This window comes from Eleutherodactylus coqui, chromosome 6 (assembly GCF_035609145.1).
Source record: "Eleutherodactylus coqui strain aEleCoq1 chromosome 6, aEleCoq1.hap1, whole genome shotgun sequence".
Classification (NCBI taxonomy): domain Eukaryota; kingdom Metazoa; phylum Chordata; class Amphibia; order Anura; family Eleutherodactylidae; genus Eleutherodactylus; species Eleutherodactylus coqui.
Genome location: NC_089842.1, coordinates 191,612,700 through 191,637,046, shown reverse-complemented (window position 1 = coordinate 191,637,046; position 24,347 = coordinate 191,612,700). Strand labels below are relative to the sequence as shown.

Sequence of the window (24,347 nt, the reverse complement as noted above, 5' to 3'; positions counted from 1 at the left end):
TCCCTGTGGACCCACAGCATGGGTGGGTGCCAGGAAGCCACCGGCTGTACATAAATATATCCCATTGCATTGCCCAACACAGCTGAGGTAGTAATGTCATGCTTAATGCAGGTGGGCTTCGGCCCACACTGCATGCCCCAGTCAGACTGGGGTTCTTTAGAAGTGGACACATGCAGTTACAACTCCGTGTGGACCGACAGCATGGGTGGCTCCCTGGAACCCACTGGCGGTACATAAATATATCCCATTGCAGTGCCCAGCACAGCTGAGGTAATGTCAGCTTTAATGCAGGTGGGCTAAAAATTAATTTGATTACACTGTAGGCGAGGGCCCCCAAAAATTGGTGTACCAACAGTACTAATGTACCTGAGAAAAATTGCCCATGCCCAACCGAGAGGGCAGGTGAAACCCATTAATGGCTTTGGTTAATGTGGCTTAATTGGTAACTAGGCCTGGAGGCAGCCCAGTTAAAATAAAAATTGGTTGAGGTGAAAGTTTCAACGCTTTAATGAGCATTGAAACGTATAAAAATTGTTTAGAAAAATTATATGACTGAGCCTTGTGGGCCTAAGAAAAATTGCCCGTTCGGCGTGATTATGTGAGGTTTCAGGAGGAGGAGGAGCAGGAGGAGGAGGAGGAATATTATATACAGATTGATGAAGCAAAAAGGTCCACGTTTTGGATGGTGATAGAGAACAATGCTTCCATCCGCGGGTACAGCCTACGTATTGCTTAGGTATCGCTGCTGTCCGCTGGTGGAGAAGAAAAGTCTGGTGAAATCCAGGCTTTGTTCATCTTGATGAGTGTAAGTCTGTCGGCACTGTCGGTTGACAGGTGGGTACGCTTATCCGTGATGATTCCCCCAGCCACACTAAACACACTCTCTGACAAGACGCTAGCCGCAGGACAAGCAAGCACCTCCAGGGCATACAGCGCGAGTTCAGGCCACGTGTCCAGCTTCAACACCCAGTAGTTGTAGGGGGCAGAGGCGTCACCGAGGACGGTGCTGCAATCGGCTACGTACTCCCTCACCATCCTTTTACAGTGCTCCCGCCAACTCAGCCTTGACTGGGGACCGGTGACACAGTCTTGCTGGGGAGCCATAAAGCTGTCAAAGGCCTTAGAGAGTGTTCCCCTGCCTGCGCTGTACATGCTGCCTGATCTCTGCGCCTCCCCTGCTACCTGGGCCGCGGAAATGCGCCTTCGGCCACTAGCGCTGTCGGATGGGAAGTTTACCATCAGTTTGTCCACCAGCGCCCTGTGGTATAGCATCATTCTCGAACCCCTTTCCTCTTCGGGAATGAGAGTGCAAAGGCTCTCCTTATACCGTGGATCGAGCAGTGTGTACACCCAGTAATCCGTAGTGGCCAGAATCCGTGTAACGCGAGGGTCACGAGAAAGGCATCCTAACATGAAGTCAGCCATGTGTGCCAGGGTACCTGTACGCAACACATGGCTGTCCTCACTCGGAAGATCACTTTCAGGATCCTCCTCCTCCTCCTCCTCCTCCTCTGGCCATACACGCTGAAAGGATGACAGGCAAGCTGCATCTGTACCCTCAGCAGTGGGCCAAGCTGTCTCTTCCTCCTCCTCCTCATGCTCCTCCCTGTCCTCCTCCTCCTCCTCTGGCCATACACGCTGAAAGGATGACAGGCAAGCAGCATCTGTCCCCTCAGCAGTGGGCCAAGCTGTCTCTTCCCCCTCCTCCTCATGCTCCTCCCCCTCCTCCTCAACGCGCTGAGATATAGACATGAGGTTGCTCTGACTATCCAGCGACATCCCCCGCCTCCGTTTCTGATTCCAAAGCGTCTGCCTTTATGCTTTGCAGGGAACTTCTCAAGAGGCATAGCAGAGGAATGGTGACGCTAATGATTGCAGCATCCCTGCTCACCATCTGGGTAGACTCCTCAAATTTTCCAAGGACCTGGCAGATGGCTGCCAACCAGGCCCACTCTTCTGTAAATAATTGAGGAGGCTGACTCCCACTGCGCCGCGCATGTTGGAGTTGGTATTCCACTATAGCTCTACGCTGCTCATAGAGTCTGGCCAACATGTGGAGCGTAGAGTTCCACTGTGTGGGCACGTCGCACAGCAGTCGGTGCACTGGCAGATTAAACCGATGTTGCAGGGTCCGCAGGGTGGCAGCGTGCGTGTGGGATTTGCAGAAATGTGCGCAGAGCTGGCGCACCTTTCCGAGCAGGTATGACAAGTGGGGGTAGCTTTTCAGAAAGCGCTGAACCACCAAATTAAAGACATGGGCCAGGCATGGCACGTGCGTGAGGCTGCCGAGCTGCAGAGCCGCCACCAGGTTACGGCCGTTGTCACACACGACCATGCCCAGTTGGAGGCTCAGGGGCGCAAGCCAGCGGTCGGTCTGCTCTGTCAGACCCTGCAGCAGTTTGTGGGCCGTGTGCCTCCTATCATCTAAGCTGAGTAGTTTCAGCACGGCCTGCTGACGCTTGGCCACCGCTGTGCTGCCACGCCGCCTGACACCGACTGCTGGCGACGTGCTGCTGCTGCTGACACATCTTGATTGCGAGACAGAGGTTGCGTAGGAGGAGGAGGGTTTAGTGGAGGAAGCATACACCCCAGCAGATACCACCACTGAGCTGGGGCACGCAATTCGGGGGGTGGGTAGGACGTGAGCGGTCCCAGGCTCTGACTCTGTCCCAGCCTCCACTAAATTCACCCAATGTGCCATCAGGGAGATATAGTGGCCCTGCCCGCCTGTGCTTGTCCACGTGTCAGTTGTTAAGTGGACCTTGGCAGTAACCGCGTTGGTGAGGGCGCGTACAATGTTGCAGGAGACGTGGTCGTGCAGGGCTGGGACGGCACATCGGGAAAAGTAGTGGCGACTGGGAACCGAGTAGCGCGGGGCCGCCGCCGCCATCATGCTTTTGAAAGCCTCCGTTTCCACAAGCCTATACGGCAGCATCTCTAGGCTGATCAATTTTGCAATGTGCATGGTTAACGCTTGAACGTGCGGGTGCGTGGCGTCGTACTTGCGCTTGCGCTCAAACTGCGGCGCTAGCGACGTCTGGACGCTACGCTGAGAGACATTGCTGGATGGGGCCGAGGACAGTGGAGGTGAGGGTGTGGGTGCAGGCCAGGAGACGGTAGTGCCTGTGTCCTCAGAGGGGGGTTGGATCTCAGTGGCAGGTTGGGGCACAGAGGGAGAGGCAGTGGTGCAAACCGGAGGCGGTGAACGGGCATCGTCGCACCTTGTGGGGTGGTTGGCCATCATATGCCTGCGCATGCTGGTGGTGGTGCCTCCCCAGTTGATCTTGGCGCGACAAAGGTTGCACACCACTGTTCGTCGGTCGTCAGGCGTCTCTGTGAAAAACTGCCACACCGTAGAGCACCTTGACCTCTGCAGGGTGGCATGGCGCGAGGGGGCGCTTTGGGAACCAGTTGGTGGATTATTCGGTCTGGCCCTGCCTCTACCCCTGGCCACCGCAGTGGCTCGGCCTGTGCCCACACCCTGACTTGGGCCTCCGCGTCCTCGCCCGCGTCCACGTCCTATAGGCCTACCCCTACCCCTCAGCATGGTGTATTAGCAGTAGTGCAGAAACAGAACGCTGTAATTAAATGTGCCGCTTATTGGCCTGGGGTTGGAGGCTGACTTCGTTTACGGAACCCCAGGAAATAATTTGGCGCAAGCCTGCTGTAACACTTAGCTGGCTGCGTATTTATTTGGAGAAATTTTACCCCCAGCACACACGGACCCACAACACTGAGCAGAGTGACAGGCAGGCCAAATAGATTTTTTTCAAATTTTTTTTGCAAAAGGACCACTGCGTATATTCAATCTATATATGTCTTCTGGCCCTGCCTACGCAATTCTGTCCCTGATGTGTGTGTCACGGAACTGCAGTGTTGCACTGTCTGTTATTAAGTGCAACAGAGCGGTGATTTCAGAGGCAGGAAATAATTTTGCGCAAGCCTGCTGTAACACTTAGCTGGCTGCGTATTTATTTGGAGAACTACAACCCCCAGCACACACGGACCCACAACACTGAGCAGAGTGACAGGCAGGCCAAATAGATTTTTTTCAAATCTTTTTTTGCAAAAGGACCACTGCGTATATTCAATCTATATATGTCTTCTGGCCCTGCCTACGCAATTCTGTCCCTGATGTGTGTGTCACGGAACTGCAGTGTTGCACTGTCTGTTATTAAGTGCAACAGAGCGGTGATTTCAGAGGCAGGAAATAATTTTGTGCAAGCCTGCTGTAACACTTAGCTGGCTGCGTATTTATTTGGAGAAATTTTACCCCCAGCACACACGGACCCACAACACTGAGCAGAGTGACAGGCAGGCCAAATAGATTTTTTTCAAATCTTTTTTGCAAAAGGACCACTGCGTATATTCAATCTCTAAGATGTCTTCTGGCCCTGCCTACACAATTCTGTCCCTGTAGTATTACTGCAGGGCGCAATGCCGATATACCAAAAAAAAAAAAAAGTGCAACACTGCTAAAAGCAGCCTCCACACTACTGCACACTGTTAGATGTGGCCCTAAGAAGGACCGTTGGGGTTCTTGAAGACTACACTAACTCCTAACACTCTCCCTGCCTAACCACCACTTCTGTCCCTGTAGTATTACTGCAGGGCGCAATGCTCTGCACGGCCGATATAGCAAAAAAAAAAAAAAGTGCAACACTGCTAAAAGCAGCCTCCACACTACTGCACACTGTTAGATGTGGCCCTAAGAAGGACCGTTGGGGTTCTTGAAGCCTACACTAACTCCTAACGCTCTCCCTACAGCAGCTCCAACACTATAGCACTGTCCCTCAGCTATGTCACAAGGCATCTGAGGCGAGCCGCGGGAGGGGCCGATTTTTATACTCGGGTGACACCTGATCTCCCCAGCCACTCACAGCAGGGGGGTGGTATAGGGCTTGAACGACGCAGGGGGAAGTTGTAATGCCTTCCCTGTCTTTCAATTGGCCAGAAAAGCGCGCTAACGTCTCAGAGGGGAAAGTGAAAGTAACCCAAACATCGCGTGGTACTCGTTACGAGTAACGAGCATCCCGAACACGCTAATACTCGAACGAGTATCAAGCTCAGATGAGTACGTTCGCTCATCTCTAATTAACACCCAACAAGACAGAATATATTGAAGTAAAATCTCTTGAAAATTGCATGCGCAAGAATGTTTTTGATTGGCAAAGCATTTCAAACCCTTTGGAGCAGTTTTTGAAGACTCATCAGAATTACTTGGTTCCTTGCTTTAATTTGTTTTTTCACTGACAAAAGTCAAAATGGAAAAAAAAGGTGATATTGCAAAACAATAAACAGTCCCGTTCTGCGTGTTCTGTGTTGAGTGCCCAATGATCAGGCAGGGTTTATGAGGAATGACATTCAGTAACACTGATGACAGATGTAGAGGAAAAATGGGTGAAGCAAACCGGTAGTACACATGGGGCCAGAAATAGAACGTTGAGGCCATGGAATAAAAACAGGTGTGGGATAATAAGGAGGTGCTGCCAACCAGATATAGGCGCCACAAACTGGTGTCGCAGCACAAACTATCAAAGACAACTACAGGACAAAATAGGGTAAAATCCAAATTCTCCTGTATTTCAAAATCCAACAGTAAAAACACCTTTTGGTGTATAGGACCTCTTATTCAGTTTAGCTTGAATAAGCAATCATAAATAAAGTTTAAATAATCCTGAAAAGTGATAATATAACAAATAAATCATCAATAGCAGTTAGCAGCGGAGTAAAGGCAGTGAGAGCAAAGAGAATTCAAAAAAGAGAGAGAAGAAATGACATCAGGTGAAGTGGAGGGGGGGGGGGGGGGGGTCAGTAATATTTACCATGCTGATTCGGGTGACAATGTCTATTTTCCTATGAATTGAGCAAATGCCCTCAGCAAAGACAGATTGGAAAATTATGCACTTGGCTCGTTCTGTAAAATTTGGGATCTGAGATAACTCGTACAAGAACCTGGATAAAAATATGAAAACACTATTGAAATGCATGGGCCATACAAACAATGCAAGTAATGTGATCCAATCACAGGAAAAAAGTTAGATTAAGCAGAAAACATGCAAAACCCAGTACATGACGATTAATGCTAATATCTATCTAACCAACACCCAAAATGTGGCAATCATATAGTTATGCTTATACTATATACTCAAACTAATGGTATAAACATAGTTCTATAACATTATTACCCATAATACTAGGAGACAATGAGTAGATGACTTGTTCTTACTGTTCAGGTTTGTCCAGCAGCTTCACATCTTCGGCTTTAGAGGTCTCGTAATGTTTTTTGATCGTTTCTAGCTCATCCTTCTGAGCTCTCTGAATACAAAATTATATTAAAAAAAGGCACGTTAAATTGTCCTAATTTCTGAAGTAATATAATCGCTAAATAAAAGAAAAATAATCCAAAATTGAGCAAATTCTGTCTTCTGAAGTTTTATTATTGCACATTCACTTCAGTGGCTTGGTTTTAGCAAATATGAATATACCTATGTAATTACAGAAGTGGGCACTATATGAAGAAGGGAATTCCTATACATTAGTTAAAGCCAAAATTTACTTACATTTTCATACAAAGCTTCTAAGGTTTCCAGATCCACAACTGAATCATCTACATTTAGGATCGCTGTGGAAAGAAAAATCACAGGCTATAAAAAAAAAGGACATAAAAGGATCCAAAGATTTAATTATACAACATGTATCTGGTCATTGGTAAAAGCTGTAAATAAATGTATTTCATGGTTCACACTAGTGAAGGGGTTGGCTTTACCCACAAAATGACCCCCCCCCCCCCCCCTTCAAATTGTGTTGACTATATCTGGGCGAAACCCTTGCTTCCTGTGGTAACACCCTATAGTTTGTGTTTCTTATTTCTATTAAAGCCCATTACACGGAATGATTATCATTCAAAATTCGCTTAAAAGGACAGTTTGAGTGACCGCTTTGAGTGATCATCTTTGCATAACTCCAAGTAGCTAATTAGCTACTGAAGAGTTATACAGGCAGAGTGGGATACTGCTGAGAGAACTGCCAGCTGAAAGAATGCCATCAGCACTGCCCGCTGAGATATCAGCATGTGGCACTGATAAGGCTCATCGCTCATTTCTAGCTGGCTAGAAATGAGCGATGAATGAACAGTGTGTGATAGCCAAGCGTTTAGGCGCAATGATAATCGCTCAAAAGATGGCTTTTGTGCGAATTTGAGATAATCGTTTTGTCTAAATGGGCCTTTAGGTACCTACAAACGGAGTTGTAGTAGGCATCAGTAGAGTTCTGTTCATTTATTAGCACTACATCATCAGATGTGTTTTGCCCCTTCTGTACAACCAGTGTCCTTTTTTCACATATACATCACGTTATCCTATAGAGCGCTGCATACGTTTTGTTCTTCCTTAGAAGTTCCTTCTAAACGTGTCATTAATCAGATTCCTCTAAAAATACATTTAAATGGAGAGCCTCCTTAACTAGTAAAGGAAGATGGTTGCCAATATTTTAGAACAGAAAGAGGATTATATTGCAAACACTAATAGTACTGCTATTCTTATTAGGTAAATGTAAAAAAGCGCACCCAATAAAACAGTTTGTAGGATGGTACTTTTAAATCGGTCAAGTTACTGATAATGGTCTAATAGTGGCAACATGTCACTATATAAATGACCTTGAGTATTGACAGGCAGATTAATTCAAGCAGCTTGAGACAAACATTCCCTTAATAAATTATTGAGGCGTCAGTCTGATTGAGGATGTAGTCTTGAAACGGAGCCTAGCTTTAATCTGGCATTTTTATTAAACCAGCCAGTTTCAGCAGCTATAATCTTAAAGGGGTTGTCCCGCGGCAGCAAGTGGGGTTATACACTTCTGTATGGCCATATTAATGCACTTTGTAATATACATAGTGCATTAAATATGAGCCATACAGAAGTTATCAAAAGTTTTATACTTACCTGCTCCGTTGCTGGCGTCCTCGTCTCCATGGTGCCGACTAATTTTCGGCCTCCGATGGCCAAATTAGCCGCGCTTGTGCAGTCCGGGTCTTCTGCTTTCTTCAATGGAGCCTCTCGTGCAGGATGCCGGCTCCGTGTAGCTCCGCCCCGTCACGTGCCGATTCCAGCCAATCAGGAGGCTGGAATCGGCAATGGACCGCACAGAAGAGCTGCGGTCCACGGAGGAAGAAGATCCCGGCGGCCATCTTCACCGGTAAGTATAGAAGTCACCGGAGCGCGGGGATTCAGGTAAGCGCTGTGCTGTTTTTTTTTTTAAGTCCCTGCATCGGGGTTGTCTCGCGCCGAATGGGGGTGGGGGGGGGGTTGAAAAAAAAAAAAACCCCGTTTCGGCGCGGGACAACCCCTTTAAGTGTATGACTGCCACTATCCTGGCAGCAGATATTGGAGCAAAAGAAGGCTTGGCCATGTTGGACTTCAACATGCCTGCTACATTGTTCCCACGAGAGAAGGGTCCGGTAGCGGCTTACTCTGCACTGGCCAACAAAATAAACCTGCACACTTATCTGAGCCAAATGTGCATGTATATTTTGGTGTCTGGAAACTCAACAGCAGGCCAAACAACTAACTTGTGTGTATGGCCAAATTTAGTTTTGCTCACAAAAATGAATTAAATAGTCTTTTACAGACACACAAGTACAACCTGTGCAAAATTGCACTAAATCTAAGTTATTCCATTTCATTAACCACAACCGCAAACTCCCAGCACCCAGAATTCGACAACAGTAAATATCTAACAATTGTGAAGTGTAGAAAACCTAGTGATTAAAGAGGACATGTTACACTCCTCTCACAAGTGGAGCAGACTGCATGCCTATAAAGTAGAGTGCCCGCTGTTTGTTATTGCCTTGGTACCCCCAATCATTCACCCTCAATTACTCACGTTGCTTTGGGAGCCCAATAGTAGACAACTGTGCTATAGGCAGTTTCCACCACAGAGTCCAATCAAACTCCACACCAGCCATTGATACAGACAGATGATAGATTAGTATCAGGCTCCAAAAGTAACAGGAGCCAGTGCAGAAGAATGGGGTTGTGGGCTGAAACTAAAATATAGCAGAGAAATCTACAAGGATCTGGCTATAAAAGGTTTGAAGCTGCTCCACTTCGCAGAGTATGTAGCAGGTCCTGTTGAGAGGATGTTGCCCAAAGCAATAAACCCATTATGTAGTCAGTTACCTAATATATTGCCTAACCCTTTCACAACTAAGGTCATTAAGGTCACATTCTGCAGTTCTGGTATTCCCACTTTCAAAAAATCATAACTTTAATTTTTCTGGCCACATCTACATGAGGACTTGTTTTTTGCAGGAAGATTTCTATTTTATAATAGCTCCATTTAATGTACCACAAAATGTATTTAAAGACATTTAAAAACATCTAAGTGCGGCAAAGGGGGAAAATACCACAATTGCATCATGTGGAGGAAGGGAGGGGGGTAATTTTATGGTACTTACTGTGCAGTAAAAATGACATGTTTTCATTCTGTGGGTCAGTACAAGGACAGCAATACCAAATTTAATTTTTATATAGTAATACTTAAAAATAAAATAGCTGGTTTTTTAAACATTTTTTTTGCCACTATGCTTTGACTCCCATAACTTTTTGCATCAATTGGTCTGTGTGAGGGCTTGTTTTTTGTTTTTTTTTGCAGGGTGACCTGTAGTTTGTATTGGCACAGGTTTGGTGAACATATGACTTTTTATTAGCCTTTTATTCAATTTTTTTTTCTTGGAGACAGGGCGAACAAAAAAATGCAGTTCTGCCATTGTTTTTCTTTTTCTTGTCATGGAGTCAATCATGCAGGATTAGCAATGTGATATTTTAGTAAATTAGACCTTTACAGATGTAGTAATACTAGAGATGAGCGAGCACCAAAATGCTCGGGTGCTCGTTACTCGAGTCGAACTTTCAGTGATGCTCGAGAGTTAGTTTCGAGTAACGAACCCCATTGAAGTCAATGGGCGACTCAAGCATTTTTGTATATCGCCGATGCTCGCTAAGGTTTTCATTTGTGAAAACCTGGGAAATTCAAGAAAGTGATGGGAACGACACAGAAACGGATAGGGCAGGCGAGGGGCTACATGTTGGGCTGCATCTCAAGTTCCCAGGTCCCACTATTAAGCCACAATAGCGGCAAGAGTGAGACCCCCCCACCCCCGCACTGTCAGCATAAAGATCGTTCTCCTCTGCCACAGCTGTAACAATCAGATTGGTCCCTGCGCTGAGCCAATGAGAGGCAGCAGTCACTCACCCATTCATGAATTCATGAATGGGTGTGTGAGTGAGATCTGCCTCTGATTGGTCAGGCTGTGACCAATTAGAGGCAGCTCATTCAGCAGGTGGGGATTTTAAATCCCCGGCTGCTGAATACTACTCACAGCTGTTCAGAGCAGTTAAGGAGGACTGCCGCTGGCCGCGCTGAACTCCGTCTGCCGGGACCAGGTGAGTATATATATATATATTTTTTTTATTTTTACACATTTCTGGATGAGTTGCAGGGAAGGGCTTATATATTTAAGCCCTTCCCGACAATTCATCCCGCGATTGCCGGCAGCATTGCCGACTCCATTGAATTCAATGGGCTAACATCGTTCTGCCGGGACAAGGTGAGTATATATTTTTTTTTATTTTTACACATTTCTGGATGAATTGCAGGAAAGGGCTTATATATTTAAGCCCTTCCCAACAATTCATCCCGCGATCGCCGGCAGCCCATTGCTTTCAATGGAGCCGGCTGTATTGCCGGCTCCATTGAATTCAATGGTCAGTGCTCATTTAATCGAGACGAGTACCGCGTGGTGCTCGTCTCGAGTAACGAGCATCTCGAGCACCCTAATACTCGAACGAGCATCAAGCTCGGAGTATGCTCGCTCATCTCTAAGTAATACCAATTTAGATTTTTAAGCTTTATAATAATTTAAAAAAAAATCTAACTTCTATTGATTTTTATTAGTCCCCACAGGGGACTTTAACTTGCAATCATTTGATCCCTCATGCAGTATAATACAATAATTTGGTATTGCATTACCATGAATTTTAACTGGCTGCCTTTTAAAGAACTGCATGTATTGCATTTTCCTGTATTTTAACTCTTTCCAATCCAATTTGTATCCTGGTTTTCCTAGGGGGCTTACTCTTTTTCTGCCGCTCTACAATGGCGCTATATGCTGGCTAAAGCCAGTACTGCATGAGGTGACACATTGGATAGGCTCCGACAGCAGAGAGGCTGGCAATATACAGTAAGAGAACCCCGACCGACATCTTCCAACATCAGAGCTGTACAGCCTTAAATCATAATGTCTTTGGACATCAGACAGTGGATTGGAGAGGGTTAAAAATCGGTTGCTTATTAAAGACATGCCACAGACACATCTTTAATAGAAAAAGAATGATGGCAGCCCTGGGGGCCTTCTGAAGTCCACAGGCTGCCATGACACCAGGAAGACAACCCCACAATCTTATCAAAGGGGGCTGTTCAGGTTATTCAAATCCCGATCAGAAAATTTAAATGCCACTGTCCGTTCTAACAGTCACAATCAGAGTTTTCCAATTACTGCTGTAGCGGGCAAGTGTCAACTGTCTTTGACAGCCGATACCGGCCATGTATGTAGCAGGTTCGGCTCTCAAGCCCGCTTCATACACAGCATGTGCTGTGGACAGCTATTCATATCCTAAATGCATAGGGTATACACAATTAGGTTGTAAATAGTTGTGTGCCCGCCACAAAGGGGCTAAACTAAATTCGTTGTTGGACTTTCACATCTTATAAGCAAGGCGATTTTCTATTGAATGTGCTTTTTACTTCTGCTGTTTGAACCCTGCATCTTACTAGGAGAATTTTTGCTGTTTTTTTTTTTTTTAGTACATTAGTTGGAGAGTATTCACCACTAGCTTATCAACAAACACAAAGTCAGCAAAACATACAGGGAAAAAAAACAATGAAGGTGAATAAATTACTAGTACTACCAAAAGTAAGGCAGATTTGTGGATCCAGGCACACAGAATTTGTTTCATCTAAGCATCTTCCAAACTAGTCTGCATAAAAAAAATTTCGTGCACATCATCATGACATGAGTGATTTACTATGCAAAGCACTGGGTCTTCTCTCTTCATGTCACACTCAACAAAATTCATCTCACATATCAGACTAAACATAAGATGAGACAGGCTCAGAATAACTACTGCTGTCCCCTTGAGGCATCTCATAACTTGAAAATACAAGCAAATTCCAAAAAGGAAAATTTATTAGGATTAAAGGCCGCACGCATTCTTAAATAATAATTGACAGAACTCACTCATGAACTATTTTATACAATACCAGTCAAGTTTGGGGACACCTTTTCATTTCATGATTTTTCCCCTTTAAATTTTCTACATTGTAGATTCATATTAAAGACATAGAAACTATGAAAGGGAAATATATGGAATTAAGTAGAAAACAAAAAAAAAAAGGTGTTAAACCAGAATATTTTCTTCTTTTTTTTTTAATTCTTCAAAAGTAGCCCCTTTTCTTTGATGACAGCTTTGCACAATCCGCTTCATGAAGTAGTCACCTGGAATGGTTTTCCAATAGTCTTGCAGGAATTCCCAGAAGTGCACAGCCTTTGCTGGCTGCTTTTCCTACATTCTGTGGGCTAACTCATCCCAAACCACCTGAATTGAGCTAGATCATGTAATCTATTACAGCACCCCAATTTCCTTCAAATAGTCCTGGAGATGCTTTTGGGGTCATCTTCATATCTTAAAGTAACAATGGACTTTTGTTTCGCTTTAGTTGAGTGGTTCATGCCATAATGTGGATTAGAAAAGTAGGGCATAGGGCTAAACACCATATGGAACTGTGCATCAACCCTACTTCTGCACAACCGAACCAAACTGTCTCAAACACATTAAAAAGACAAGCAATTCCACAAATTAACTCTTTTGAAAAGGCATACTTGTTAATTGGAAATCATTCCAGGTGACCTCATGAAGTTGATTGAGAGAATGCCAAGAGTGTGCAAAGCTGTCACGAGAGCAAAAAGGGGGATAATTTGAAGAATCTAAAATATGAAAAATTCTGATTTAATATTTTGTTTACTACTTCATTCCATATGTGTTCCTTCACAGTTTTCAGCTCTTCAATATGAATCTACAGATTGAGCAGCGCTAACACATGCTATATTAGTGCACTAGTCTATTGATGAGTAGCGTCGAGCAGTGGCTATGCTATTTTTTTTACACCATTGCCATTCGATGTTAGCAACTAGAATAGTGTGGCTGAAAGGTGCCCGGTGGTCTACACTAGAGATGCAGCACGCCTGACATCCTGTTTAGCCTCAACATCTCTCTACAATGCATTAAATAAAGAAAAAAAATGAAGCAGTGCATCAGAACTTTTGATTGGTAGTGTACATGCATATGAAATGCACCCTCACTATAAGTTTTTGAGGGTTTTATTCTAAACTAGGGCACTACCGTACTACTTGAAAAGCTTAGATTAGTCTTTTCTGTAAGGTAGTGATAGTGAACCCTCTCAAAAGCGCTTTTTTTTTTTTTTTTTTAAAGACCGCCCCTGATCTTGACCAGATTTCCTGCGATGGATATTCAGTTCCCTTATAAGCTATATCTTCACTGACAGGACCGTCCTTCTAGAACAACACTTGTTTATGCAATTGTGGGTAGTTGTATCAAGCATGTACTGTATGTACGGTATTTGGTTTTAGGTGGATACTTTAGTTTGTGTCAGCACAAAAGAGCAGTTTCCAAATATAAAACTTTTAATAAGCCATATAAACCCCTCAACAGTTACATTAAAATTGGACACTCAAAAACATCCTTTTTTTTATTGAAGATTTTGAATTTGTGTCTCTTTTCAACCATTTTTATGGCGTTACCCATGTAGCATAAATAGGACTACCATTATTCTATGGGTGATTATAACACTTCTGCACAATAAAAACCTGTGTCTGTGTTCACGTTCCAGGACAAGAGCATTTTTATTTTTTAGTCGACAGCTGTATCAGGCCTGTTTTTTTAGGGCAACTTGTTGGGGGGAAAGAGGGCGGGGTTGGTGAAACTGAGGTATATGCAAATTTTTTTTTTTTTTTGCCATTTTTGGGAAAGTCAGATTAACACAAAACTATTTTTGCATTTTTTTAAAATGGAATTCACTGTGCTGGATAAATAAATGTAATATCTTATAGTACGGGTTGTTAGGCTGGATTCATACGCGCGAGTTGTGGGCTGTGAGATGCATAAAACTCACATGGAAATAGAACCCATTGTTTAGAGACAGGGAAAATGCAACATGTTAAAAAAAAAGTTCATACCACACTCACATCGCAAATCACATGTACATGCAAGTTTCATGCGAGTGTGATGCAATTTTTTGAATTTTACTATTGAGAAACCATCCGATTTTTATGCATATGAAAAACCATACGTTCAGCAATGCGATGTTCTTGCAAATCATATTGCACTCGTGAAAATTGCATTTTTATTTTTTTATTTTATTCAAAATTGAAAAAAAGTTTAACATTTTTTCTGTAAAAACATTCAGATGACACAAGTTTGCAATGACTTTAACATCTGTGGAATTAAGAGCTGTGAGCAAGTCCTCATTAATTTTACTCTTTTCTGGGATAAACCCCATATGTGACAATCAGCCTAAATATGCTCTCTGATTGATGGGTGGTGGTGGTGATAAACAAAAACTCATGTTACCTACCATCCCCTGGGACAGGGAGAGAGACAGAAGAATCCAAGATCTTCTCTGCGATCCCCTTTCTCCCCTCCTCGCTCTTCTTTGTACACACTGACTGAAATGACAGCTGTAAAGTCAGTATTCCCACCCCCACTTTAAATTGCTATAGCTCTGATTCTGTAAAAGCTGCAAACATGCATTTGGAGTCATTTTAATAACCTTGGCTTTAAAATGACATGACAAGCTTGTCTGCAGTGCTTATATAATTGGAGAGATAGTCATTTAAAGTAGAACGCGCTCTGTTAATCCAAAACTGTAATGTCGTTTTCCTGCAGAACGAGCAGAGCTCATCCTAAACTGCTGGGGAAAGAGGTTGAGGGGTTAAAGTAAAAATTCACATCTACCCATCTTCTAACTGGTCAATGAAATATGTGAGAAGATGTGGGACCACAATCGATTGCCTATACAGTCACACAAACTCAGTGGGTAATTTCTAGTAATTGATGGGATCCTAAGGATCAGGTTCACACTTTAAATGTGCCAAATGCTTAAATATACATTGTTCATGGCTACATCACTAGGTAAAAGGTTTGCTAACCAGACATGAAAAGGCTAACATCTACTGTATGTCTCTTGCATTACTGAAAATCTGTTTTTGCATAATTTGTTTGCATGTTCACTTTTTTCTCAACCAGCACAAGGAAAAGGAATAGGCTTGAGGTCAAGAAATATCAATATGGCAGTCTATGGCAACCAGAAGGTGCCCAGCATAGCAAAACAAATCTGAACTCATCGAGTGCAATAAAAACACCTTGTAAAGTCCAGTTACAATTGACCATCACAAAAAGTTACTACCAAAAGTTATTCATAGAAGTCACACTAAGATAAAAAAAAGTTACGTTTTGACCAATCAATGCAAATATCTTACCCGGTCATAAAAATTTCTGAGTGGTAGACCCATTTTGCCATTTTATAGGAAATTTATACATTTAGGGGACATCTTTACATACAATTCTGGAAGTATTAATTTCTCTAAATTTATGCTAATTTTCATGTTGGTCTATTCTTCCGTACAGAGCGTTCAATCAATAGCTTCTTATGATTCTTGTTTTAACTACATCTCTCTCCTCACAAAAGTATTCTCCTAATTTAAATGCAGTTGGCCAACCCAGTGTGCCAGAATAGTATTTAGTTTACAGAAACGCCTTGCCAGGACATATTTTCCCATTGTAAATTTCCAAAAGGGATCGTTTTAAATTTTACGTGTTTTTCTTTCTTTGCAAAGATCATTCTTTTTCTGTTTCCACTTATGTTTGACTAGCTTTTGGACTCCGAACCTCGCTTCTCAAGAGCTGTTGGCTATACCCTTGAACTTAACATGCACACAATTGCTGAAATTTCCTGTACTGAAGAATTAAATTCTCAACCACTAGTCCAATTAATAATGAACTTCAAGATGAAGTCTTAATCTCTTTACTAATGCTTTATTGCAAAAGCAACTGATAGAATGGCGCCAGCTATTGAAGCAGTTAAGTTCTGCTCAAATGTGTTTGAAAACGTAAGCACATAGGGTCACCAGTCCCATAAAACAAGCTGCACTTCTGCTGCCATCAGGTATTTTGGAAAGGCATTTTAGGCTGGTTCTAAGAGCGTGGCAACATCGGTCTTTCCCAGTACTGGTTGAGCATGTGGATCATTCATCACTATGGGACCAATGTAGACTGCCGAGTGCTGTACTTAGCACCATAGATATGAATGGAGCTACAATGCACATGCTCAACCTTAGTTCCATTCATTTGAAAGTACACCAGTTCTCACGATTGGTGGGGGTCCACCGAACAGACGCTTCTTTCCAATTTTGTGTATGGAGGATCAGTTTTAACTTGGCACAACTTCTTTAAGTTTCCCAAGGGAACTTTTCTCTTTTTGCCTAAAAAGTAGTATCATTCGTCTTCTTAGACAATTGCCATTCAATTGTATAGAAAACTTGAATGCTTTGGCACCACAGTATTCAGCTAAATTATTTCAAAACCTATGTCCATGAAAGTACAGGTGGCTCTACAAAGATTACTGTGGCTTTCAGGTATAGCTACACCAAGACAGATCTTACTCTAGCCCAACTAAGTCATCTAGCAGAAGAGAAGCCGCTTGCCTTTGTATATGTAATATAGATGAAAAAGAACAGATGACACCACTTTACATACTCATAAGTGATAAAACTGTCCACATTTTACACCAACTTTATAGCAGCTGTACGTTATTAAGCAATGTACTGTTGTCTCATTTACCAGCCAGCAGGAGCAATGTCACAGGGCTCACACCTCCAACAGTCTGAAAAGTGCTAATGTTATGAAGCTTGTCTGCATGAAGCTTGCCATGTAATGCAAATTAGACTCATTAAAGCCAGCCTTTCCTGGTGGGTTTTCACTTCCCTCCAACACACACTGTCAACCTCCTGAATATCTCACCTACATCTAACAATAACTCCAAAAGGAAGCAGACGCATGCTGTGCAAGGCTGGTAATTTTATTGGGTTCCTCAACCTTTAAAAAATCCGTTACAAGACTGGTCTGGTTTCTGAAATCCTTTTTTGCAGGGAAATTAAGGCAAACGTTTTTATGTGGCCCTACAGTGTCTGCTCACTGCAAAAAGAATTTATACACAGCAGCGTCATTAGAGCAAACCTGTTCCCATTAGAAAATAATAGCCGTCAGATGGGACACAAAGCAGAGCAGGACCCAGCTCCCAGGCAGGCAGGCGCTCATAAAAAAAACCACTCGCCAGCTACATTTCACACGCTCCGGTTATTGAATTGTTTTAAGTAGAAACTTTCCTTTGCACCCTGTGCTTTAACACACTAAATCCAAAATGTTTATACAAGTCTCTCTCTGAACACCTCTAGGCTGTAGATGCCACCAGGGGGAGGTTTTACAAGATCTAGAAGGATAGATGGCTCCTGTGACAGCCCAAATATTATACAGGGAGCTTACAGAAATTCCATGTAAAATAGGCATATGAGAGATACGGGCTTGCAATATTAGAGTTATGGAAAAGATGCTTTCATAAGGCGCCAATGCATCTCACAGAACAGTCAGTTCATGGCAAAGTAAACACAATAAAAATGACATACACAACGCTTGATGGTATATTAAGCACTGCACTCACGCCTATAGCTATACATTAAATTATGCAATTTATGTGTATCTGATTACAGCTTTAAAGGGTTTGTCCAGTTGTAAACTATTTATGGCCTATCCTTAGGACAGATCATCAATAGTAGATAGTCAGGGATTCGTTACTTAGAACCCTTGCTGATAAGCTTTACACCAGGCTGATGCACTCATGCATTGAGCTAATGTGTGCAGAAAGCAAACAGCTTAGTTCCCACTGTAGTGGCCAGCCTTGCTATTGGAGGCATTTAAGTAAATGGAAACTTGGCCTGTAATACCAAGCCTGGCCACTACAGTGGGAATGGAGCTGTCTGCTTCCTGCAGAAATCGTCTCAGTGCACAAATGTTCGGTGGGGGTTCTGCATGACAGACCCTTGTTATTCTACAATTCATGAGCATGAATGGTCCAGGCCATGGATAGTTTACAACCGGGCAACCCCTTTAATAAGGTTTACCAAAATATTAAAAGGAATCACAAAGGATCACAATGGAATAGATCCATAGCAATGATAAGTTTTGTTTTTTACTAAAAGGGCTATTTTGTTAAGAAATTGTCCCTACTGTTGAAGTTTAAATTAAAGCAAAAGTATCACTATATATATTATATATATATTATATATATATATATATATATATATATTATATATATTATATATATATATATATATATATATATATATATATTTAGCATTTAAAAGCCACAGTGAAATACATTCAATTTTGCTAGTTATGATTGTAGATTTTTTTCATTCTATCATCTGTACATGACTATAGTGGAGGCCATCTTGCCTAAGATGCAGTTAACATTTAAAGATTTTCATTACAGCAGCCTCATGGGTCATTCACACAATGGACATAAGCTAACCCAGTGACTTCTATGGGAGACTGTTCTAGGCATGTTCTATGACCTGTGCAGAGGTCATCATGCAGGGAGCAGGAGTAGATAAGCTATGACCCTCTACTTTGAATGCTGGATCCACTCAAGAGCACTCACGAAAAACAGGAAATGTCAGACTACTAGTCTTCGTGGTCCCTCTAATAACTGCAGAATTTTAGGTTTGTTTTTTTTTTAAATATAGATTTTGGCATGGAAAATTTTGGGAAAAGAAAACACTACAAAAATTTTTACATATGTTTATCGTAAAAAACTTGATTTATAAATGTAAATGTTATTTTCTGATGACACATTTCCGTTAATAGAGGGTCTCTGATCAGGATATTCATTTATTAGACAGCGCAGGCAAGTGCTAAAAGCTGCATCTTTCCCTATCTGGAGGACCGGGCACAATTGTGCATTACAAAGATGTAGTAACATAGCATGAGGCTGAAAAAAAAGAAGAAAACATATGTCCATCTAGTTCAGCCTATTAGCCTACAATGTTGATCCAGAGGTAGGCAAAACCCCATGAGGTCGATACCAATTTTCCTCATTTTAGTGTAAAAAAAAAACAAAAAACTCTTTCCCTACAACAGAACTGGAAATTAGGACAAGTACCTGCCTGGATCAACGTTCCTTCTAATGTAATCTGGTGACTAGAACATGTAATATTGTTACACTCAAGACAAACAGGTACAGGATAGGCCCATACTTGTCTGTGCGCTACACATTCAGGATTCATATTACGATGCATGTGCATAGGGCCTTGAGACAGAGACTATACTACATAGGGGTAGGCACTCTATGTGCTATGCTTCTACATGACAAACTCTCCATAATACCACATTTTTATGTGAAATCTGAAAATTTAAGATAGGCCTCCTATTTGGAGGATCCAGTATGGTCCCACAGATGTTTGTAAGTGTCATATTAGGACTCTATACAACTTAGGAGCTGTACATAGTTGTAATGATGTTGTCTATGTACCTTTGTGGTAGTTTCTTTGGAACATTGCAAAAAATTTAAAGGCAACCTGCCACCTGCCTAAAGCGCCATAAGCTAACTAAGGCTGCTGTTACGGCAGGTGACAGGGAGCAGGGTGCCAGCCGAAAATTGGGCTCTTCACAGATTGCTGTGCACATTCTCCCATAGACTTATATAGGTGAGCTTGCACGCAGGACTCTCAAAAAGATTCAAATTTTCAGCCGACGCGTGGGCTTCACAGGCGGGCACCATGGATACTGAGAAGCTGGAGAATATATAAAAAATAAATAAAATACAGCACTCTGCTCCCTGTCACCTGCCTTAACAGCACCATAAATTAATTAGTTTATGGTAATTTAGGCAGTTGACAGGATCCCTTTAAAAGGGAATCTGTCACCCGGTTACTGACATAGACCAAGATATTGCAATTTTCATAAAAAACACCATTAAAAGGGGTTTTCTGAGACAAAAAAAAAAGGCTCCTAGGGGGCAGGCAAGTGCATAAGAAAAAAGTGCTCGTCTCGCTGATCCAATCGCGGAATATATTCTAATATATATATATATATATTTTTTTTTTTTTTTTTTTTTAACTCATTTTAGGCACTTGTCAGCCCTCCAGGAAGAGTGTCTTGGAAATTCCTTGAAGTAGCTGCAGTTGAGTGTGTAGTCTTCATAGTCATGAGCAGCAAGTGCTGACAGTTTTCTTCCTGTACTGTGCATAGTGGAAATGCTGTCAATCAGCAGTAAAAAGGGCAGGGGAAGCAGCTCATGAATAGGAGGACTCAGCATCATGCACTCATCATAGAGAGTACTTGAGCTCTTAGGTCCCTAGGCAGCTACTAAACAGTGATTTTAAGAGCAAATCTTCACAAATAAATGACCCAAAGCTGTAATTGGTGTCTGCCACTGCTTTATGCTACTCTTAGAACGGGCAGAATAAACAGATGCCCTTTAAGAGTGCAAGTTCACAGCGCAAAGATAAATTCAAGGTGCACGACTTCCGTATGTCATTTATTTCTAATACAAGATAACCCTCTGTTTTCAAAGTAAAATATCTCCTTAGATTGATGAACCTGAAAGAAAAGAAAACTTTCAGTAGTTTTGCCAATGATTTGCGGGAAACATTTCAGTGGAAAAGATCAAGCATGATTGAGATACATGAACAACTTAAAAAGGATGATCTTGAAGAAAATGTATCGGTGTTGCCAAATGCACTTTAAGAATCCTACAGAGATTGCAACATTTGCAGAAGCCAGAAGTCAATCCCTGGAAGCAACTTTCTGTATTCTGGGGAAAAATAAAACTTCAAAGAAGAGTTTTATACCAACAGAATTTGTAGTCATTCTCCTTTGGCCGAATTAAAAACTCATCCAAGAGTCATGTTCAATTAGTGTAACAAGTGAAGAATGCAAATAACGGCACATTCCCAACCAATAGAGTAAATAAAGAAATGCAATCTCTCTACATGAATGTAGCACAATGTCTAAATCACAGTTCATCCAAGTAATCCGTATTTATCCCAACATTTCAGAAGAATGAATACCACAACTTTAAATGTCAGGGAGAAATGGCTTGCAGGAAGTATCAATCTTAAAGGGGTTGTCCCGAGGCAGCAAGTGGGTCTGTACACTTCTGCATGGCCATAATAATGCACTTTGTAATGTACATTGTGCATTAATTATGAGCCATACAGAAGTTATAAAAAGTTTTATACTTACCTGCTCCGTTGCTAGCGTCCTCGTCTCCATGGTGCCGACTAATTTTCGCCCTCCGATGGCCAAATTAGCCGCGCTTGCGCAGTCCGGGTCTTCTCCTCTTCTCTATGGGGCTCCGTGTAGCTCCGTGTAGCTCCGCCCCGTCACGTGCCGATTCCAGCCAATCAGGAGGCTGGAATCGGCAATGGACCGCACAGAAGCCCTGCGGTCCATGAAGATAGAGGATCCCGGCGGCCATCTTCAGCAGGTGAGTATGAAGACGCCGGACCGCCGGGATTCAGGTAAGCGCTGTGCGGGTGGTTTTTTTAACCCCTGCATCGGGGTTGTCTCGCGCCGAACGGGGGGGGGGTTTAAAAAAAAAAAAAACCCGTTTCGGCGCGGGACATCTCCTTTAAGTATTTACAAAGCCAATCTAAAGCAAATCAGGGGCTTAGAAAATAAAAGTATGGGTCTAAGGAGACAGAGCAACCTCCCCCCTTTTTTACAAGGAGATGGGTGAATATTCACTATAATTTAGTTTTCAGCACATTCCAAAGGAGGCACAGACATAGCTATTATTAACTTGACATCCAAGGATTTAGATTTAGCAAAGTTTAACGAGAGACTAGAGATGAGCGAGCACCAGAATGCTCCGATGCTCGTTACTCGGGACGAAATTTTCACGATGCTCGAGGGTTCGTTTCGAGTAACGAACCCCATTAAAGTCAATGGGCGACTCGAGCATTTTTGTATATCGCCGATGCTCGCTAAGGTTTCCATTTGTGAAAATCTGGGCAATTAAAGAAAGTGATGGGAACGACACAGCAACGGATACGGCAGGCGAGGGGCTACATGTTGGGCTGCATCTCAAGTTTCCAGGTCCCACTATTAAGCCACAATAGCGGCAAGAGTGCCCCCCCCCCTCCCAACAACTTTTACTTCTGAAAAAGCCCTCATTAGCAATGCATACCTTACCTAAGCACCACACTACCTCCAACAAAGCACAATCACTGCCTGCATGACACTCCGCTGCCACTTCTCCTGGGTTACATGCTGCCCAACCCCCCCCTCCCCGCACGACGCAGGGTCCACAGCGCACACCAAAGTGTCCCTGCGCAGCCTTCAGCTGCACTCATGCCACGCCACCCTCATGTCTATTTATAAGTGCGTCTGCCATGAGGAGGAACTGCAGGCACACACTGCAGAGGGTTGGCACGGCTAGGCAGCGACCCTCTTTAAAAGGGGCGGGGCGATAGCCCACAATGCTGTACAGAAGCAATGAGAAATATAATCCTGTGCCACCGCCATCAGGAGCTGCACACGTGGGCATAGCAATGGGGAACCTATGTGCCACACACTATTCATTCTGTCAAGGTGTCTGCATGCCCCAGTCAGACCGCGTTTTTTATAAATAGTCACAGGCAGGTACAACTCCGCAATGGGAATTCCGAGTGCACCCACAGCATGGGTGGCTCCCTGGAACCCACCGGCTGTACATAAATGTATCCCATTGCAGTGCCCATCACAGCTGAGGTAACGTCCGATTAAATGCAGGTGGGCTTCGGCCCACACTGCATGCCCCAGTCAGACTGGGGTTCTTTAGAACTGGACACATGCAGTTACAACTCCGTGTGGACCGACAGCATGGGTGGGTGCCAGGAAGCCACCGGCGGTACATAAATATATCCCATTGCTTTGCCCATCACAGCTGAGGTAATGTCATGTTTAATGCAGGTGGGCAAAAAATTAATTGGATTACACTGTAGGCGAGGGCCCACAAAAATTGGTGTACCAACAGTACTAATGTACGTCAGAAAAATTGCCCATGCCCAACCAAGAGGGCAGGTGAAACCCATTAATCGCTTTGGTTAATGTGGCTTAATTTGTAACTAGGCCTGGAGGCAGCCCAGTTAAAATAAAAATTGGTTCAGGTGCAAGTTTTAACGCTTTAATGAGCATTGAAACGTATAAAAATTGTTTACAAAAATTATATGACAGCCTTGTGGGCCTAAGAAAAATTGCCCGTTCGGCGTGATTACGTCAGGTTTCAGAGGAGGAGCAGGAGGAGGAGGATGAATATTATACACAGATTGATGAAGCTAAAAGGTCCACGTTTTTGATGGTGATAGAGAACAATGCTTCCATCCGCGGGTGCAGCCTACGTATTGTTTAGGTATTGCTGCTGTCCGCTGGTGGAGAAGAGAAGTCTGGGGAAATCCAGGCTTTGTTCATCTTGATGAGTGTAAGCCTGTCGGCACTGTCGGTTGACAGGCGGGTATGCTTATCTGTGATGATTCCCCCAGCCTCACTAAACACCCTCTCTGACAAGACGCTAGCCGCAGGACAAGCAAGCACCTCCAGGGCATACAGCGCGAGTTCAGGCCACGTGTCCAGCTTCGACACCCAGTAGTTGTAGGGGGCAGAGGCGTCACGGAGGACGGTCGTGTGATCGGCTACGTACTCCCTCACCATCCTTTTACAGTGCTCCCGCCGACTCAGCCTTGACTGGGGAGCGGTGACAGTCTTGCTGGGGAGCCAGAAAGCTGTCAAAGGCCTTAGAGAGTGTTCCCCCACCTGTGCTGTACATGCTGCCTGATCTCTGCGCCTCCCCTGCTACCTGGCCCTTGGAACTGCGCCTTCGGCCACTAGCGCTGTCGGATGGGAATTTTACCATCAGTTTGTCCGCCAGGGTCCTGTGGTATAGCATCACTCTTGAACCCCTTTCCTCTTTGGGAATCAGAGTGGAAAGGTTCTCCTTATACCGTGGGTCGAGTAGTGTGTACACCCAGGAATCCGTAGTGGCCAGAATGCGTGTAACACGAGGGTCACGAGAAAGGCATCCTAACATGAAGTCAGCCATGTGTGCCAGGGTACCTGTACGCAACACATGGCTGTCCTCACTAGGAAGATCACTTTCAGGAGCCTCCTCCTCCT

The 24,347-nt window shown here is 43.6% G+C and overlaps 1 protein-coding gene across 3 annotated transcripts in view; it reads right to left on the bottom strand.

The window, feature by feature from the left end:
* FMN1 (formin 1) overlaps positions 1 to 24,347 on the bottom strand; it is a 374,657-nt gene that overhangs the window by 96,862 nt on the left and 253,448 nt on the right. For all 3 annotated transcript variants that reach the window (XM_066608501.1, XM_066608502.1, XM_066608503.1), the window contains 3 exons: positions 6,564 to 6,625; positions 6,230 to 6,318; positions 5,826 to 5,955 (listed from right to left, as the gene is read on the bottom strand). In XM_066608501.1, the coding sequence (XP_066464598.1) occupies positions 5,826 to 5,955; positions 6,230 to 6,318; positions 6,564 to 6,625 (281 nt within the window). The remainder of the gene's footprint in view (positions 1 to 5,825; positions 5,956 to 6,229; positions 6,319 to 6,563; positions 6,626 to 24,347) is intronic.